This window comes from Pieris rapae, chromosome Z, assembly GCF_905147795.1.
Source record: "Pieris rapae chromosome Z, ilPieRapa1.1, whole genome shotgun sequence".
Lineage (NCBI taxonomy): Eukaryota > Metazoa > Arthropoda > Insecta > Lepidoptera > Pieridae > Pieris > Pieris rapae.
This window is the reverse complement of record NC_059534.1, coordinates 3,623,798-3,644,635: the sequence shown is the minus strand read 5'-3', so window position 1 is coordinate 3,644,635 and position 20,838 is coordinate 3,623,798. Positions and strand designations below refer to the sequence as shown.

Here is a 20,838-nt window from a genome sequence, read left to right as displayed (position 1 = left end):
ACATCTGTTTAGCTCTTTAAACGGCTTCCGTACATTTCCTACGGACAAGAGCGTACTGAAGAGGGTCATGAGGATAAAAATTGTAAATAAATACAAAGAACTATTCTTTATTTAAAAAAATCAAGTTTTAATATAGGTACACTTATGAACGTCAAAGTCAAAGTGCTTGGGTAAAAATAAATTATACTGCACCATTCTGTCACCGTTCTACTGGCATTGACAGTTTTAAGTAAACATGACTAAGCTTATGAGTCTTCAATTCCAATACAGAAAAATACTGTAATTTACAATTTTCTTAACCTAGACAGTACTAATAATAATTAAAACTTAATTAATAGATAATTAAATCAAATTTGAATAGCCTCATAATATGGCCTCAGTGGCAGTGTACCTGTAACACTGGCAGTATTTTCTCGTAATGCGCTCTCTGGGTACCGGTACAATCTATCAGACGCCAAATTAAAATATAATAGAATAAATTGCTGATTGAAAATTAACCTATTTTGTTGAAAAAAAAAAAATAAACTAAATTACTTAAAGACTTTAGTATTAACATATTAATATTTCTATACTCTGTAGCTAAATAACAAATTGTTTTGAGAAACGATTTCCCGCTTGTACTGGTACTGCACAGATTCTATTAGATACTACATACTTATATAATTGGCATGTTTGTTGTCATCTAAGAATAATTTATAGTCGAACAATATTATTGTTACGTCCTATCAACCTTTGTATTATTCAAATAAACAGGGAAGTTTTTAATTAAACAATGTACTTCCGTAGAATATAACAAATAGCTTTTTAATTTTACAGGGGATAACCAAAAAAATATCTTACAAAACACACAAGCGATTTATAAAAATCTCATACTCGACGCTGGAGCAAACGGACAGTAGACACCTTAATATATTAATTGGATATTTTAAATTGGTATGCTCTTTTCTCAAGGTCTAAGTCGGATTGTTTCGGAAATGCTACCATATTTACTAAAGGTGGGCAGCTGAGGCCACATAGTGGTGGCGCGCTGGTACAACTGCCTTAAAAACGCTCAGTTGTGGAAAAAAATTATAAGACGAATAGAACACTTAAGAGAGAAGAAATACTATTGTGTTCGTACTATGTAAAACAACTAAATATGGAAAGTGATTAAAATGTATTTTTTCTACATTGATTTTGTTCCATTTAGCCTAAGTACATTGGCGCTAATTAAAGCTTGAAGTTGGCACCTGGTAGATAGTACCGAATACCCACCTGGTGGTTACTTCGCTCAACGAATAAATATCGTGTTACAACCAGGAAATGCTCCTATCATTATAGTTACACTGCCACGGGGAATGATATATTATGCATTTTTAAAATATATTTTTAAAATTGTAAAAAATCTGATAGAATGAAATTCACGTTCAAATATTTAAAAAAAAAATTTTATAAAGCGCCCAAAAAAGTTCTTTTTTTCTAATCTCCGATCTCTGATTCTTACTCTCTTTCTCGTCTAATAAATGTTAATGTTTGCAAATTTAAAACAAACACTGGAGTATCTCATTGACCACTACTTATAAAATTCGAAATACAAAGTACAGCAATAAACGGTATGTATCAATGCAGCCTTTATCACTCAGAGTAATTGGGCGTAATGAAGCGGTGTGATTGAAGCCAAGGTAACAGGATATAGGGCGACAACAGGAAACTGCAGATTGGAGCGTCTCGTACGATACTCAATCGCCAAATTACTCTAGCATTAAGGAAGTTGAGCCGCTGAAAATACACCTTTGTAAGCGATTCTTCCTGCTTTGTATTTCGAATTACTACGTTGGCGCGCCGTTTTAAAACAGTCACATTGAATTCATGCGAAATGTCTATAGACATTATTTATTAAGAATCAAGATTAAGAATCAAGCACTTGCTATAGTGGGACGTGGGACAAAAGTTTATAGCAGGCTACTTCTGAGATGTAATCTACTAGAATTTCATGAATTCATGTCTTATTGCAAAAAAATAAGTGGATGCACGAAATTTCATCCAAGTCGAAAGACGAAGTTAACTGCATTCACTCCTTTTCCACCTCTGACCGACCCTGTAAATAAAAAAGTTAATAGTTTAAATAAGGTACACATGTAATACACATGTAAATATATTTAAATAAGTCCTGTCTTCGGCTGTAAATATTAACAATATAAAATCACAAATAATTGGAAACAGTGATGTACTATTGGCCACATAGTGATGTACACACGCTAATAACAATGGATACATAGTCTTTTATAAGACTATCTGTATTGTCCAATTTAATGTAAGATTTTTTTAAATTTTAATATAATTATTTTAAATTACGTGTGTACGTAAGAAGTAAAACTTTTTTAGGCCTTATCTTTAAAAAATGATTAAATATAGTTAAATTAGATAAAGTTTAACAAAAGGCTTATATTATCATAGACATGAATACGAATAATACAATTATTTCATTTTACCTTATTACTACTAAGATTATTATAGAATAACATTAATTGTAATATAATTATTACTATCATTGATAAACGACATGCTATCGCTACTCCGCTGGAGAAAATACTCTTCGAATCAAATGTGGTAGGGAAAAAAAAGATGGCGCGTAACGGAAAAATGTAAGTTTCTCTTCAAAAATAATGTTTGTCTAATAAATTAGACTGCTTATAAAAACATCAACCGTTGACATTTCTGGTTTGACATTCATAAAATAACTATTCTAAAAACCCTCATAATAGTGTAGGAATATAATTAAAGTTTCATTTCAAACCTAATGTTATGAATCCTTTTTCGAAGATACATAATCTATATTCATATGTACCGAAAATTCTATGTCTATTCTTTCTGTGTACTTTCCTCCATCCAGTGGGCATATTAGAATGAAAATTATCTACTTATAGACAGATTTTGGTCAATATTAAAGTGTACTCCGCAATCCGTACGTCAGATGTAAGTTTGTTGATAACACTCTGTTGAGATGAACTACTTATATACTCTAGATATTGTCAATACATGTTGCCGTGGTGGCTTTTACCCTAGTAGGTACAATAAAATTCTAAATTATATGATTTAAACAGATTAAGCCTAAGTGTACTTAAACCATTCTTGTCAAGCAATATCTTGCATTTTTGCAATTTGTACAAAACCGGCTGTATTATATTTTTTTCTAAACTATCACAATGAGCTGAAGGAGGGCTATACAAACTAACAATGATAAATTGCTTCAGCTCCACACAAGATACTACAGGCGTTCCAGAGAGAGGCTCACTATGTCTTTCCTTTCTTTAAATTTTATTTTTTTATCAAGCAATATTAATGACCCACCGCATATTGCATTCCTCTGCAGAACGAACTACCAATCTGATGATTACAAAAATTGAACATAAGTTCAAAATATATCAATATTATCACTGCTCAAAAATAACTCAATTTCAAGTAATTTACTTTTCATGCCTTGTAAATTTTGGTGAACCAGATTGATAGTATTGTCCTTAAATTTACTTATCTTACTTAGTCATTCTTGGCCAGAGAGACTATGTCTTGGAATATCTTTCAAGGTATTACTAACTAAAACCTGTTAAATAATAACGTACATAGTAAAAAATAATCACATTTGCAAAATAATTTGCACTAATAACACTGTTCTTATTAATAACTTACATACAAAAATCTATGATACTCTGTAGTTGACGATAGAACTATGATAATGCTCTACGCTGGCTCAAAGGTCTCGTTACCACGCTATGAAATAAAAAAAAAATGGCCCTGCATAGAGTTTTAGCTTTCGCCTTTCGGATCCCAATTCTCAGTTAACATAATATTTGATCAGATTATATCTCCCTAAAACTTATTATGAAATTTTTATTTTAAGGATATAAGTAAAGAGTTACTCACTGCCCACGTTCTTTCAGAATTACCCCGTTTATCGGTATGTAAATGTAAAAGTTAATTGATGAATATATGATATTTTGAATTTCAGTGATAAATAGGGTATGGGGTTTCTCGATTTATATTGTAGTTATATTATAGTTGGTTATGTCACTCAAGTATGACGGCAGTGATCCTTGTTATGTTTATATTAGTTCTACTGTCTACTGTACCTATGGGAGAAACATTTGTAGTAATTGGCTTAAACTACTAACTACTAGTGGTAACATAAGCATTTTTTAGAAATCTAGACAACTAGATTGACTGACACTTTGCTCTCATTCAATAGTAACATATCATGATTGACTTTTGACTATATAATTAATTATGGGATATCTAGGTTTGCTTAATAATAACAAGAACTATAAGAGATGACATTGGATTATTTGATATGAAATAAATAATATAAAAAATAAATAAAGCTGAACTAAATCTGATGAAATTATTATTAAATAAATAAAGGAAGATCCTTTCCAATCCCAACTGTCTTTTCTTTACTATAGTGACTATAGAAGTATTAAAATTATAAAACTAGAGAATATCTGTGGGTGTGGTTAAGTCTTATAGTTACAACAAATTTTGGGCCCAGAATAGACTTTATATTAAGCCGTAAGCCAATCATATTTTCTATATAACAAATTTTACTCAGTTACCGACTTATCTGATCACCATCCAAATCAACACCAACAGTTATTGCTGACAAATTCGTAATGTGAAACTCAATAAAGCAATATTGGTAAAATATGAAAATCATTAATAAAATTGATTGGCACGTCATAACTGTTCACTAATTGCATCTGCAGTTAAAATCACATCAGACCAGACTATCTCATTATTTTCCTTGCAATGTCAAAATTAATCACAGACATTGTAGCTCCAGAATCTATCAAACCACTAATTTATTACCTAAAATAACTACTATAATAACATAACAACAACATAACCTCTTATCGAATTACTTTTAAACAGTTAAAGAAATAACAACTTTTCAACTTTATTTAAGTAGGAATCAGGAAATAGGGTTATCTATTCTATGGTCTTAGAATTTGATCCGGTTCCCTAGGCATTATTATTATCATATTGTATTCTTTTTTAATATGTTATGCTGTATCTCAATGTATAAAAATAGTTAATAAGAGATTTTAATTTCTATACCTAATATAATTTAAAATAGATCATAGCTTATATAAAACATGTACTAAGTAGGGACTAATTCTTAAGTTTAAGCATATTATTAAATATAGAAGTTTTATTCTTAAAATAAGTCAGGTAGAAATAGACTAACTAATGTATGTACTCTTATAATTGTATGTTTTTTAAACACCATTAAAGTTTATAAATATCAGTGAGTAGTGGGTAGTGTAATAGGAAATACCCAAAAATAAATTGTGTCATATTTATTAAATATATTTTTAAATACATTTGTAACATTGTTTCTGCCGTAATATATATTTCTTCATTTTTACTTTACAGCTTTCCCGTACTTGAACATAAATTCCATGTGATCTACAGTAAAGAGTTATATACACATATGTTAAGATTTTTTTTCAAATAATTCTTTGTTATAATGACCTACTTGTATTAAAGCTATGCTGAAATTGACACAGAGGTTTTGGAAACATACTAACTTTGCATGTAATTTGCATAATAATAGAATAAATTTTAAAAATTATCATCTCCTTACTTTAAGAAGTAGATATCATGTACTGAATAGTCAACTTTTGAAAAATCCCTTTATAATTCATTGTTCATGGGGTAGGTTGCTGGCTAGTATTACAAAAGATAGTCGATACTTCCAGAGGTCTGATATTAAGGAAGACAAAATGGCGGATGGGATTGGAGAGGTTCCTATATGGTAAGTTCTACACTAAAAATTTATACATATATTAAAATCTATAGATAAACATGTTTTCTTAGGTTTGGAATTTATATCTTCAATTTCTTGAAGGCTTAACAAACTCCTGTTGGTTGATAGTTCTTAACGGCCAACATTATTAGTCGTTGCCTGGAAGAGATCGCTCGAAAGCGATAATGCCGTTGTTGCTCTCCTTTTAATTTAGCTATGTTCAATTTTTATATTGTAATGTAACGAAGTGTTAATTAATAAATAAAATAAAAATTATTAATTATATTGTTTCAGGACACCTTACCAATCTGATGACGTCATTCTAATTTCATCAAGTTCGTCATCTTGTTCGGATGATCTTGATGACTATGGTCAAAAACATGAGTATCAATGTTGGGAATCTGATAATGTTACTGCTGGTTGTAAGTCATACATTTTGTTTGTAGGTTCTATTTTAACTTTGTTTGGAGGCACTTTTTTACAACTTTGATTCCAAAATGTGTTAGCATAGTGCAGAACAGTAAAAGAACAGTCTGAATTCTCACCATAGTTGACTTTGAATCTGATATTGGATTTTTGACGTTATACTTCTTTTAGCGCGATGTAGAAAACTGATGAGAGTGAATTTTTACGATGCGCGCGCACACCAACACCTAAATTAAACATCGTTAAGTTAGGTCCAGGTGGCATGGAAATCGATAACTTTGTTCAAGTTGTATTATTTTTATATTTAGAACACGTGTTTCTTTACGGTATAATGTGTGTAACAGTGTGAATAAATAAATAAATATTATTTTGGTGTTTTTAAATGAATTTATATACGACGGTGATAGTATTTACTAATAATTGATTTATTTAAATAAAATCTATTTGATTAATTTTAATTTTTATCGTTAATCACTACTGCATTTTAATTTTTTTTTCATACGCCAAAGAAGTATAACTTCTTACGCGTGTACATAAGTACACACACTCTTTTTTTACAATTATTTAATTTAATTGGTAAATTTTATACCATAAGCATTTATGTTTTCTGCACTTTGGGTAGTTTCAGATTCGTTTCGAGTTCTCTCCTACAACGTTTTAGCTCAAAATTTGCTTGAATGTCATCCTTATTTATACAAAGACTGTACACCAACAAATTTAATATGGGAGGAAAGATTTCTAAAAATCTTCAATCAAATAATTAATGCTAATCCCGACGTAAGTTCATCAATTGATATATAATACAGGAAATATATATATATAAATTAAATGTCTTTTTTCAAGCAATCATATTTACAATAACAAAAAGAAACAAATGGTTATCATATTTTTTTCTCTCTGTGAATTAGAATAAAATAAAATAAAAAGGCAGTTCAGATGCTTCTTAAGCCTGTTCTCTGTATTATGTGTTATACTAGTTTTAAATTAAACTAACTTTCAGATCATATGTTTGCAAGAAGTAGAGGAAGCACGTTTAACCGACTTTACATCAAAATTGGAGACGATAGGATTTAAGACGTTTTTTAAGAAAAAAAAGATTAAGCAAGATGGCTGTGCTATTTTCTTTCGGAGTTCGAAATTTGAAATGATAGATAACTTGACGGTAAGTGAACATAACAAACAAACAAACCTGGGGTAAAATTTTGAGCCAAAGTCGAATAACGGGCAAACGGGAAGGAGGTAATACCGACGTCCATAGACATATAGAGGGTTTGCAAAGGCGTTGCCTTTTAAGAATTGGTACGCTCTTGAAGCACTGTAAGTGGAAATGTTATTCAGTTGTGGAGCGACGGCCGTCGAGGTGATACGGGTCTTCAAAGTCTACCTCGATGTTTGATAATAGAACTGAACATTCGTCGTCTTTACCACGAATCACTTGTCGGGGTCGAATAAAATTTAATGATATTCCAAAATGAGTTTGCATAGTCCAGAACAGTAAAGGAACAGTCTGGATTCTCACGATACTTTGAATCTGATATTGCATTTTTATACTTCTTTATATATATACGTATTTCTTTTGGCGCGATGAATTATTTATTTTATATTTATCTTTTTGATTAATTTTAATATTTATACGTTAATTGTTTACAAACGATAGAAATTCTTGAAGAAGCTTGTAGTGAACGTGTATTCCAGGTGGAGTTTCACCAACCCAATTTGCCAATACTAAACCGCGACAATGTGGCCTGTTTGGCTAAATTAAAGCTACGAGATAAACCAGACTCTATGCCTATAGTTGTTGTAACAACACATTTACTGTACAACCCTCGACGCATGGATGTTCGTTTGGCACAAATAAGGTTATTATTGGCCGAAATCGACAGATTCGCATACTACAATACAGGCAGGAAGTAAGTTTATTAAACGTAACATCGACTACGGACGCCAAATTTTTTTTTTAACCCTTATATTTTGAATTTCGAAAACTAAACAATCATTCAATTTCAATATTCATATACTTAAACTAATGGTCTCTCTTTTCACCGCAGAATAAACATCATTTGATAGTAAGAGATAAAAGAACGCTATAGTTAATTTTTAAATTAGACCAATTTAGTTTTAAGGAACCAGGTTTTGTTGGTGATTTCTATATTTTAAGTTAAATGTTTTTTTTGTTAGCATTTCGTATGCATTAGTTTGTTTGATAATTTTTATTTATATACAGGCGATCAGCTTTCAGTACCTTGTTTCTGGGTTCATGATATGCCACAATTGGTTTATCTCACCGTTGCAGCATCCACGGATTAACCACCAGTAGCGGCCACGGGGCCAATACTTTTTTTGGTTATGTCACTGAATAAAGTCATAACCGTCGCCCATGGATCTGGAGTCTAGCGGGTGTGTAGCCGACCTTTTTGGATATGGTACGCTCTTTCCTTGAAGGCATCTAAGTCGTATCGGTTTGGAAATATCTACTGGCAGCTGGTTCCGGAGAAGAGGTGCGCGGCAGAAAGCACCTTAAAAGAGGCGAAATATTTATATATCGCAATATAATTTCAGCCGCGGTCACTGGCCAATCGTTTTGACAGGAGATTTCAATTCTCAACCGAACAGTCAGGTTGTACAGCTGATACGTGAAGGATACCTTAGGTAGAGATTTTCCTTTTAAAAACCTAGTAATATTTGATGGCTTTCTAAATTGACAGTAAAGTGACTAACACATAGATTTAACGTATACATAATTTAATTCCTAGTAGTGTAGGTTTGCATAAAAACAGATTATAAATTTTTGTAAAATTTCTTAAGAGAAATATATATTTAACTTTACACAGTTTACTAACACAAATATTTAATATAAGCATCGACACTACATCTCTCTTCACTTATCACAGTTTATCACTAGAGTACTTAACACTTATCAAATGGTTCTTCAATCTTATTAGACCTAAAAGGAATGCAGTGGTGCTAGAATCTACGTCTTGGCTTTAGATTTCGGTTTTATTCTTTTTTACTAAAAGGCAAGTGATCATCCTTCTGTGCCTGACACGCCTTCGTCTAATTAAGCCGTGGTATGCCGGTTTCCCTGCGATGTTTTCCTTCAGTCCTTCAGACCTCAAATTCATTTACTGTTTTCTCAAGTGATATTTGCAAATATAGTCAAAATCTGTTATAGCAACATCGAAGAGACTCATATTTGATCGTAAAAATCGATAGTCGTAACAGCCGATGATGTTGTTATTAAGTACTTAATACATAGAATTCAGCCGGGACCTTTGATTTTGGTCAATATAATCGGCATGTTCTAAACGATGTCGTAAACGATTTTGAATATAATTGGTGAAACATAACAAACATGAATTGAATGATTTATTTTTACATTGCTGTTGTCGCTATATATTCAATTTCTGTTTTAAATATGGTAAATTTTACGTTCGATCGTTGTGTATGTGTTTAAAATTTGTAACGTCACAGTTTTCTCGTGCTCAAATCATTTGTAACTAATACATAAATTAATTAATTGTGTTAATATAAAGTAAATTATTGTTAATTACATAACTGAACGGTTTGCATTTTTAAGTAACGGCAAATAAAGACTCGTATATTTCTAGACTATTTCGCAACATGCGACATGCATGTGTTATTCTGAAAAGTTGATGATTCTACTCCGTAAAACCTCATTTTTAATTAGTGTGCATTCTTTGCGGTTTAATAAGTTTTTTTTTTAAATTACTGGTTGAGGCTTTGTCAATTGGCCTCTACCGCAATTAGACAACTGAATGAGTACCAGACATGAAACGTCGACATTGATATAAACCTTTACAAAATCATTTATTGAGATATATTTGTTTTACAGCGACCCGATTGTGAACGACGACCATTCGGATTGGAGAAACATTAATGTGACTAACAACTGCGAACACCTATCTTTATTTATGAACAGGCTTTCAGAGAACTTAACGTCTGATTTCAGCATAACACTGGTAACTATATATTTTTATACAAAACTAACTACCCGCGCGTACTTCGTTTCTCCTTAATGCCTGTCTAGCTATTAGTACACACCAACATAGAACATTTTGCTACGCTACCCTAGTGACAGACTTCAAAGTCCTAACTATCAAATAAAAAATAGGGGTTAATCGTAGAGGGGTGAAAATTAAGGGTTGTATGTATTTTTATATGTTGTATCATAAAAAATTAAAAACAAAAGTTTCGTCAAAAATAAAAAATAAAAAAATCTTGAGGTGGACGCCTCATAACGCTTAGGGGTATGCAAAATAGATAGTAGCCGATTCTCAGACCTACTGAATATGCATATAAAATTTGATAAAAATCGGTCTAGCTGTTTCGGAGGAGTATGAGAATTTTATACATAAGATTACGCAAGTATGAATAATTTGACAACAGTGATATTTGAGACTTACAATAAAACAAAAAACACGATAGAGCGTTTCTGGTGTCGGCTCGGATTTCTATATCAAAAAGCGTTATTTAACACGTTTCAGGTACTGCGAATGTAATGCGAATCTTTAAATTGCGAAGTAAAATCTAAAATATGTCGATTTTTTCTCTATTTCCACGTGTAATATTTTATGTAAAATTGTCGTATATATTAGAATAGATATATTGTTGAAAATGTTTATATTGTTGTGGTGTGCTTCTATTAATAAATTTAAACAAACGTCTTCTGTACCCATGCACAGCCGGGGTTCAAATTATTTTTTATTTTAATAATATTAATTATTATTTTTAGCAATTATTCTTATTTCTTAATAAAAATAAAACTTCCATACACACAAGTTACTTTTGTATTTTTAGATTCATAATTCGGATTACGGGGAAAGTAATATATCTGAAGATGATATGAATAGTAAAAGAGTCCAATTCGAGGAAATGTTTACAGGAATGACATTGAGACATTCTTTAAAATTTTCAAGTGTTTATGATCACGTAAAGAAAAATGGTAAAAAGGAGGGTACGACTTTCCAAAATAGTTGGGTGACGGTTGACTATATATTTTTCAGGTAAGCTATGTAAAATTGATTAACTTGTTATTAATTTTTGTTTTTATTGAACAGGGGGCAAACGGGCAGGAGGCTCACCTGATGTTAAGTGATACCGCCGCCCATGGACACTCTCAATGACAGAGGCTCGCGAGTGCGTTGCCGGCGTTTAAAGTCTAATTGGTAGACCCTAAGTCGAATTGGTTCGGATATAATCCAGTGGCGTGACGTTGCATATACTTTGATCATTTTTTTAAGCTTACATTGGTTGACACTGTTATCTATGCCACTGTTACATATATCATATTTGAGACAAGCAAATCATAGGAGCAAGTGACAATTTCATAAATATAAACATATATCTAATCGTGCAATGCGTTATACAAACGCAAGTTCACTTCCATCAAGGCAATTAACATCGTTTATTCATTATATTGGGGTTGAAATTTTTTATTAATATTTATGTATTTATTCGTACATACATACATTTATACATATAGTACCGCTCGTCTCGTCGAATTCGGCGAATTTATTAAAAAAACAAAAAACTGAGTCAATACACACTAAATAAAGACGATAGGGACATTGTTTATGAATTTAAATTTTCTATTACTATGAACGGTTTTTTTAGTTAATCAAATATTTTCGTGTTTCAGTAATTTGCTGAAATTAGAGGAACGTCTACGTCTTCCTTCAGTGTCGGAAGCAAAAAAGATGGGCCCGCTACCTAACGACTACTGTGGCTCCGACCACATACCGCTGGCCGCCATGTTTACCTTACGTAATGTGTCTATGCCTTCATAGAGGCCGCCAAAGTAGGTTTTATTAACTTTATTGAGTTTTTAATAATTATACATTAATAGTATTTTATGAACTAGACTTAAACAGACAACAAACGTAATGCAAGTTCGTGTAAGACGTTATTTTTGTGTAAAATAATAATAATAATAAAATAATAATAATGTTTAATCTGTTAATGTTTTTAAAAGTTTATAGTATAATTTATATTTTAAAGAAAAAAAAGTAGTGTAATTCTAAGAACAAAATTACTGATTCAATATCGGAATATAAAGTGTACAAATGTGCAAGTATTTTTATTTAAAAAAATGTTATGACATTTAAATGTGGTAAAAGCAGGCAATGTACATTACAATATAATGTACATTAGTAAAATGTACATTGAATCAATTAACATTTATGTAAATAGAATATTTTATTTACAATGCAATTCGCCTTAATTATTTGTAATTGTCATGTTTTTACTCTTAAAACGATAGTTAATAGCTTGAAGAGGTTTTGTGAAATATAATATTAAAAAAAAAATTGGAGTCTTATTTTCCTTTCTCATTGCGAAAATTGTCATTTTTGCATGGAAACAAACCCGTAACAGACGTGGTTAGTATTTTCAACAGTAGAAGTATGCTAAAAATCTTTAGAAAAAATTATTTATTTATAAACTTATTTAATTATAATAGTTAAACATATTTTTGGTGTTATTTAACAAGCCACCATACTATAGAATGTAACGTTTGTTTTGAGTCAAATAAAGAAATTTTTATTTATTTATTTTATAAACCAGTACCGAGCACGGATTTTTAGGTCTAAGATATGGGTCTAATATAAGGGTTTCCTTACGATTTCCGTGATTCAGACGACCTCAGACTCGAGAGACTACCATGCCAATACTGCAGAAAATATTACACGGTTTTTTATGATAAAATCATTTTTCTACGATAATTCTATTTGTTTGAAAATATTTGGTAATAAAGGTGTGTTTTGTCTAAGCTTATGATTAAAAGTTAAATGTGTCTATTAAAATGCATACATAAGTCGGTACTAAAATTTCATACGAACAACTTGTACGCACGTTCTTGCGTATGTTTCGACTTTTTACATGTTTATCATACACATACACCCTCGGAATGGTTTACATTTATTAGATCAAATTTCGAAGAAAAAGTTCCTTGAAAATTCACATGTGAAATCAACCACATACATTGACATTAATCATATGTCAATATTTAAAACTTATTAAAGAGTGACTCTATTTTTAGCTTTGTAGCGACATCTACAATCTACGGCTTTAAGAATCCTGGCTGAGGGCATGACTATATTTACTAAATCGGCGTCGTAGTAGTTGTGGCTACAGAGTATAGATGGCGCTATAATTAATATTGTCGTCAATTTTAATTTCTTGTTAATCGATGTTAATGAGGATCGCAAAAGGGAATAAAAATTAAACATCAATTACACTTTATTGAATAATTTATACAATATTGGATTTACAACATATAATGAGTAAACTAAGATGACAGCTGTAGAAACATAATATGAAGCGAAAATTTTAAAGGTTCGGTAGGCTTACATATATATTCATATCTTTAAATGATACTTTATAACTATAAATAAGACTTTGATAAGGCATTCTACTAGGAAATTATTTCGTAATACTTCATTGTGATAAGCATGGTTTTATGTATGTTTGTATACGGCTGAGTTATCTGGTGAAAATAAATAATAAACTTTGGTTAAGAGACTAGAACGGTAGGATTCAGGTTGAAGACTTAGCACTAAGCATGAAGCCCGTCTGTCACAACGGCCGTGATGCCAACTTGGTTTCCCGCAAATTTAGGGGAATTTGCCCTGGAAGGTATTTTTGTTAATTATTTGAAATAACATCTCAAACCGAATGACAAACGCTTTAGGGGGTTTTTAGCTGATCCTAAGGGGAACAGTCTGTAGAAGATGGCATCACTGTGCTTAATGGAAATTATAGTTCTTGTTAAGTCTGGATCAGAATCTTTAACCTTAAAAAACCGCATCTGTCCAAGATTACGTTGCAAATCAGAGCTTTGGTAAAATAGAAGACATTTGATGATAAAGGGAGTATTTCTCCCTTCCCTTGTCTTTCGAAACTTGTAAAGAAACTTGACTAATTACATTTTGTATAGGAAATATATGTCTGAAAATCGCTACCGAACCTGGCGATATTATTATCACAATGAGCATTTTACTTAAACTTAAAAGGTTTTTAGTATAACTAAAAAAATATAGGCTATTTTTATTTATGAAATCGACGTCATTGTCAAACTAAATTCTGTAATAGGTTACAGTAAGAAAAATCTATTTTTTTTAAAACAACGGGGTGATTGATAGTCAGTAATATACACGAAACAATGCTGCAAACATCAGTAAAATTATCTTTTGATGCTAAAAATATGTGAACAAAATTCCTTGAAAAATGTTTAAAAATTTACAGGTGAACTTTTTCGATATCAACACGTTTTATCCATAGCAAATCTGCATTAGCAATAATTGTGAAATTTACAATAGAAATCATTCTCGCTATGGTCACCAACATATTTTAATGTGGTAGTGTGTAGCTGATTCGGACCTCTTACAAATTTAAACTAAGAAAGCGTTTTTGACACTAATTACGTTATACTTTGCATATAACACATGTTATCCGCAAAGCATGACGTAGTTAGCCCTGTAGGGCACAGCCTCCATTTTGTGGTGTGCTTAGCACGTAGATGACTTCTATGAGACCGTGATGAAGGAGTAGAAGAAGTGAAACATGATTTTACTATTTTGTATTAATATTTTTGCGATACTTCTAACGGGATGACACAGTGCCTGATTTTTTTTTGTATATTTTTACTCTATTTTACTATATTTGTGCCGCGTAGTCTATATTTTTTACAAAAAAATCTGTGCTTGCTTCATAATAATAATAATATGTTTTAATAACTTATACTTTTGCGTTATATTTTTTGTTGAAATGTAATTAAATTGTTTGATATAAAATACTACTAAAACTGATTTTACCCTCGGGGTACCACTTCAAATTGGTGATATGTATGACATTATTAACTTCTAAGACGTGTAAAATGCTCACCAAGATAAAGAATTCCTTATTAGGTGACAATATAAACTCAGCAAAAAATCAAATTGAATTTTTCTTAAAGTTTTATCTTACATTCAAACAGAGGTAACGAAACGACATACATATTTTTGTGACTCTATATTGCCACTTAACCTAGGAAGAAAGTTTTAGCAGCAGAATATGTGAACCATTCTTACATTGGATATTTGAAATCAACACAAAATATTGTAGTAATCTTACATGAGTGTTACGGTGCGGTGTTCTTCGTTCTCCGATATAACCTTCCGAGACAGATTTTTTATTTTTAAACTCCACACAACATTGGCACTTCACCAAATATTATCAAAGAACGAACAACACGGCGTGATCGCAATGGCACTGTGTTCCAAAACGTGTTCTAAATTATTGTGTACAATTATAAAAATTAAGAAAAATATATTTTATTAAAAGTGTAATAAATACGTACTTTAATGCGTGTTCACGTGGAATCCGAAACTTTAAATTACATTTCTTTATTTAATTATTAGATTACCAAAATGACAGCCGCCTAAAATAGAATGTATTTTATGAACTTATATGACCCCGTTCTAGATAGAAGCTTTAATTGATAATCGGGACCATGCATGTTTTATATTTAGTGGTATCATGATAAATTCCCCTCATATCTGACTACCAATAAGGCTAAATATTTTTGTAAGCCATTATGGCACTGACACGAGATCCTAATCAAAAATAAGTCCACGCACTAATTGTATTTACTAAATAAGATTATTCTTAAATAAAAAAGGCGTTCGTGTATACAGTTATCTACTGAATTTACTTAGCTGTTAATTAGGAAGTTCTACTCATTTGCGAGTTCAAATAGAACCAAAACTTTGATTAATTCTATATTATTTACGGCTATTATGAGCTTAAAGTCAGATAATCATTATATTATGGGAGAGTATTTGGTGCATAATGATACAGAAGACGGGACGAGGATGAAAATCATACATAGTACATGTACATGTATACGGCCATCGAACCTATTTAATTTACGGCACTATAGGAATTAAATATCGCACGATATTATATCTATTTTCTAATTATTACTGGATGGAAATGTTATTTCGCGTAAAATTCTGATTACCTCATAAGATCTCATTTTAAGTATACTAGAAAAGCTCTAAACATTATAAAACCTTAAATTTTAATGTAAGAGATTAGGTATTACTAAATTTCCATTCTTATCATACGCGATAATTGTGAAGCCAGCTGAATAAATTCTATAATCTTCAACTGAAGTTTTAGTATGAAACCGAATAGTCAGTCAATTTTAAACGTGATTTGCAAATATCGTAAATAATATGTATAATTAAGTGATAGAATATGAACACGCTTTTTCCTGGACGGAGAGGGGCAAGTGTTAAGAAATTATTATTTTCGCTTAGTACGCAGATTACATTGATGCAAAAACTTATAAATAAACATCGCAAATATAAATTACGCTTGAAAATATATATTGAATACAAATCAACGTTTAAATATCTATTCTGTTTCAAAATTATTGTTTAATACAAAAAATTCGTATTTTGGTGTTTTGGCGTTATAAGTGCAGGACTCACAGTCAATACTTAGTATTACTCCCGAATGTCAAACTCAAAACGTTTTGACATGCAGGGTTTTATTACGCGCTAAATCTCGAATCTGCCTTTTACCACGTAAATCTAAGTAGGGTATCAATTATACAGTAATTCTTTGAGTCAATGTAATCAGCATGTCTTATGTTAGTCTGTTTAAGCATAAGCTGTCGCAACCGAGACGAGTCCCGTCCAAGTTCCGGAGAACACGTGAACCGCTCACAGACCGTTAATTGCTCAAGCAGAAGTACGAGTATACCCAGTCGATATACGGTAAGGTTTGCATATATCTAATTATAGACCTTAAAATAAAATATACAGATAAAATTTTACTGATTACAGTTGTTTACTAAAGACCATATTATATACAGTCTGTCTTTTCAGACTAAATATATTAATAGTAACCAACTTCGCCCTAACTATTATAGAAAATTATCTGGGTGAAATCTAGATATATGTCAACTACTTATTGTTAAGAATCTTGAAGTGAAAGATAATTTCAAGATTCCATTCGAGTCATTTAAAACGAAGTTGGATATTTTGTTTGCTTCCTTTATATCTTGCCTATAAAAGTTTACGTTCATTTTGATATAAAGGATAAAAGCCAAGATATAAAGGAGAGTAAACGGTGTTAATACGCATCGGGTCCGTGACTACATTCTTCGATACAACTAATAATACTGAGCAAAAATTATAATACGCAGTGAGCGTAAATACAATTTTGGCCAACATGAGTAATTCACAATCCATTGCGACACATCTATACTATAATTATAGTTATTGGAATGTACGTCAGTCTCGCCTCAATAAAATACATTTTTTTTAAGAAATTGGTCGATAACTATCGCGCTTTAAATCGTAATTTAATTATATTTACCATTGAGAAGATTAGGCAATACGAATAAACAACTCCTCCCAATCGTTTAGCGGTGGTAGGTAAATATGCCAAGTCTCTGTTGTCTTTATATAAATTCCGAATTGTTTTGACAGTTTTCAACAAAAATGCCTTTACAGACGTAATAGTGTTAAACATTGTTCTCCACTAGTCTTACGCTAAAATTAATATAATCCGACTTTCACCTATTAATTCCTGTAACTCGTCAGTCAGTGGACCCGTGCGCTACTGACTATATAGACACATATACCTACAATTTAACATATATAGATTGACACATAGGTATCTGTACTTGCAACAACCTCGATGGCTTTTGTGCATCCAAATGAAGTCTAAGACAGCCTTTGAGTTTAAATTCGAATACAAAGCATGTGCGAGAATATACTTGTATTCGTTTAAATTCTATATATTATTACTCATAAATAAGGAGTTTTATTACGTAATTTAAATATTTGTATGAATGGTTTGAAATGCAGTGTACCGTAAAAGCCTAATAAGGTTAGGTAGGATTTTGATTATTTATTTACCTTGTGCCCAATCCGAAACAATTATATAGCTTGGCAGCCACGAAGGTTGATCTATTAATGAAATATATTTTATCTGATCGTGAACTTATTCTAAATTGAGAGTTTAAAATGTATTTTTTTTTTATTTTTTGCAGCAGGCCCTATGATTTCATTAGAATAGGTTTTATGTGACTGTTAGAAATGTAAAAAATGTTTTGTCGTGATGTAATAACTATTCAATGAAGGAAATTGTCAGGCGACACAGATTGTCTTATATTCGCATATTGGGGCCTACTGTTATAAAAAACTATCGGTTATTTTTAAAATCCAAGCGATATTTTGGCAGCTTTTGTTACATAAAACTTAATCCCAAACATAGACACAAATATCCTTAATCTTATCACTTAACACTAATTTAATCTAAGAGAATAAACGAGTAATATTTAATGTTTACCGCTATGACATGTATAATGATATGGGAAAAATTATTTATCTTTGAACATTTAAAACTTCTTTTGATATAAGCAATATTGAGAACACACCATCAAACAGCATATATCGAGAAGGAAACATTTATAGTTGTTAAAAAGGAAATAGGCACGTGGAATCAATGTGGCACACAAATGCTTTAGAAGTTTGGTTGCTCATTCTCAATAATGCTTATAATCAAAGCGATATTTCTACGCCTACACACAAGCAAATTGACAACGAATTTGAGATGATAAACTTCCATCATAAAAGTCTCCGATAACATTCCATTTTAAATACAATCGAATCCGCTCACACGATATGTAAGTTTTAAATGTAAAGCAAGCGAACTCTGAATTATTGACGTTATCTATAAATTTAGAGAGAAAATTGACGCAATTTAAATACAAGATCGCCTGATATGAACTTATTGCTCATCGTTGACACGCATTAAATCTTAGCTGCACTGGGATATGCAATACTGGAATTATCACAACCTCTGCTTTCCATTAAATAAACACTTATCGTAAAACGACATTGATCCCCTACAACTACACGGTTTACTATTATGTTTTATTGAGGGTGTTACAAGTACAGTCGGCGATTGCCCATAGAATCACAACATTCAATATAAATACGTTTTCCTTGCCTTCAACCTCGTTCTAAATGCCTCACCATAGCCATTTTCCACATTCACCTCATTCAAACGATACTTTCCATCAAAAAGATTGCATACAAAGCATAGATTTAGGACGCCTTTCCCATCGCTTAGCACCGTTTTATGCAACAACAAACATTGAAATATTACGATCTCTTATAAATCCGAACTTCAGACATCCTATTTCTATCCAATATATACCAATAGTAGCATCTACAGAGGCATTAATTGTCAGAATATAATTCGATTCGACAATTATTATCGAAAGTCTTGTGGCGCTAATTAGATGTTTAACAAAGCGATTCTTATTTTACGTCAATAACTGTGTTTTTCAAAATCCGTTTTAGGCACACTAGCCCCTTGTCACATCCTTTGTATTGTCATATACCAGAGTCCTAATTGTACCATCTAATAATTGTAGGCCTATTTCAATTACATATTTCTGAAGAACAATTCCTAATATTACAGAAGTGTCGAAGTGTGTAGCTGTAAGTGTTGAAGCGGAATAAGCCTTTAAAAATATTTATTTCCATCTTTAATTATACATATATAGCAGGGTACATATTCAAATTGTGTCAACAGCACTAAATAAGGTAATCATGTCCAATTTCTTTTGAGACTTTATAGTTTGTATACATCGTAATTAGAGCTTCAACAAGTATAAAATTATACTTGTAGAGAATCGCATGGCCAGTTCCAAGTCATCCACATGTGGGTATATGAGTATTGTGTTGGTCACTCATCAGCTACTAGTATGCAGCTCACTGCAGCAAAGTGTGATATGTATAATACCTAACACTTCAAGGTTGGTTTATCATATTATTTAAAGAAAGTTATAATGCTTTTTGAAATAATTTTAAAACAACCAATTGATAACGTGAAATCTGACATCTGAATCAAACCGACAGAATGGTTTAAAGTTATTCAAAGCGTAGGGCATAGAAACCTACCAGTATATAATTTTTTATTTTGATTACATACACCCTTATACCGGGGCGTTTTTATATTAAGCGAGCACCTTTTGTTTACTTGTGATTGGACTAGAGGTACCTAATCATAATAAAAGGAAAATCACGTCGTCTTTTGTCTTAAATCAATCCAAATGTTACACACAATTAAAGATGGAGATAAATGAAACTATTACTAAATCTGTTCTCATATGGTACAAGCGTTTATAATAATGGCTAATTTCTAACTAATTCGTAGAAGCACGTAAAGTCCTCGAGAGTCTAATGAGGTAAGGCTGAGTGGGAAGCGGGGGGAGGGTCACACGTGGCAGGCAGGAGGCGAACGAGCTGGCAGTCGTCCGCGCCAGACACCGCAAGTTATTTCCCGACTCGCCTTTCCTGAAATATTAAACACACAATTGTAATTTTATATTTTACTAACTGACAACCAGTGACGTTCCACGAATGATATTTAAACTCACAAAGGAGATTGCCTATTTATAAAAGGTTTTTTGAAAAAAGAAAAAGATTCCAGGACACGAAAAAATTGTATTCGGTATCTTTTTTAGTAATGAAAGGAAAGCAGACAATCACCTTCATTAGTATGTCATAATATCTGCATACGTTAACTTATGTAACCCAGGCTCAGTC

The 20,838-nt window shown here is 31.5% G+C and overlaps 2 protein-coding genes across 7 annotated transcripts in view; one reads left to right on the top strand and one right to left on the bottom strand.

Moving 5' to 3' along the window:
- The first annotated feature begins 3,756 nt into the window (after positions 1-3,756).
- On the top strand, positions 3,757-12,525 carry LOC111003348 (protein angel homolog 2). Of its 2 annotated transcripts, none has more exons than XM_045633958.1 (10): positions 3,757-3,934; positions 5,407-5,788; positions 6,074-6,201; positions 6,834-6,982; positions 7,206-7,367; positions 7,901-8,115; positions 8,765-8,854; positions 10,059-10,185; positions 11,024-11,229; positions 11,865-12,525. In XM_045633958.1, the coding sequence occupies exons 2-10, from the start codon at positions 5,523-5,525 to the stop codon at positions 12,010-12,012; spliced, it is 1,491 nt and encodes a 496-aa protein (XP_045489914.1). In that variant the 5' UTR covers positions 3,757-3,934; positions 5,407-5,522; the 3' UTR covers positions 12,013-12,525. The 2 variants fall into 2 exon arrangements, with proteins under 2 accessions (XP_045489914.1, XP_045489913.1); XM_045633957.1 differs by having other exon boundaries at positions 6,828-6,982; positions 11,865-12,524.
- Positions 12,526-13,455: 930 nt separating this feature from the next.
- Positions 13,456-20,838, bottom strand: part of LOC111003351 (potassium voltage-gated channel protein Shaker) — a 194,914-nt gene continuing 187,531 nt past the window's right edge. For 4 of the 5 annotated variants that reach the window (XR_006751166.1, XM_022273797.2, XM_045633975.1 and 1 more), the window contains one exon: positions 14,927-20,586. The gene's annotated coding sequence lies outside the window, so the exon portion shown is untranslated. Of the gene's footprint in view, positions 13,852-14,926; positions 20,587-20,838 lie in introns of those variants that run through there. The other variant, XR_006751167.1, reaches the window with a different exon arrangement.

What these genes read in the sequence shown, in the direction of transcription:
- LOC111003348 (XM_045633957.1), top strand. Translation starts at nt 5,523, where the DNA reads ATGCTGAAATTGACACAGAGGTTTTGGAAACATACTAACTTTGCATGT. An exon ending in TACTACAATACAGGCAGGAA is followed by an intron (nt 8,116 to 8,764) that starts GTAAGTTTATTA and finishes ATATAATTTCAG; the next exon opens with CCGCGGTCACTGGCCAATCG. An exon ending in CTGATTTCAGCATAACACTG is followed by an intron (nt 10,186 to 11,023) that starts GTAACTATATAT and finishes TTGTATTTTTAG; the next exon opens with ATTCATAATTCGGATTACGG.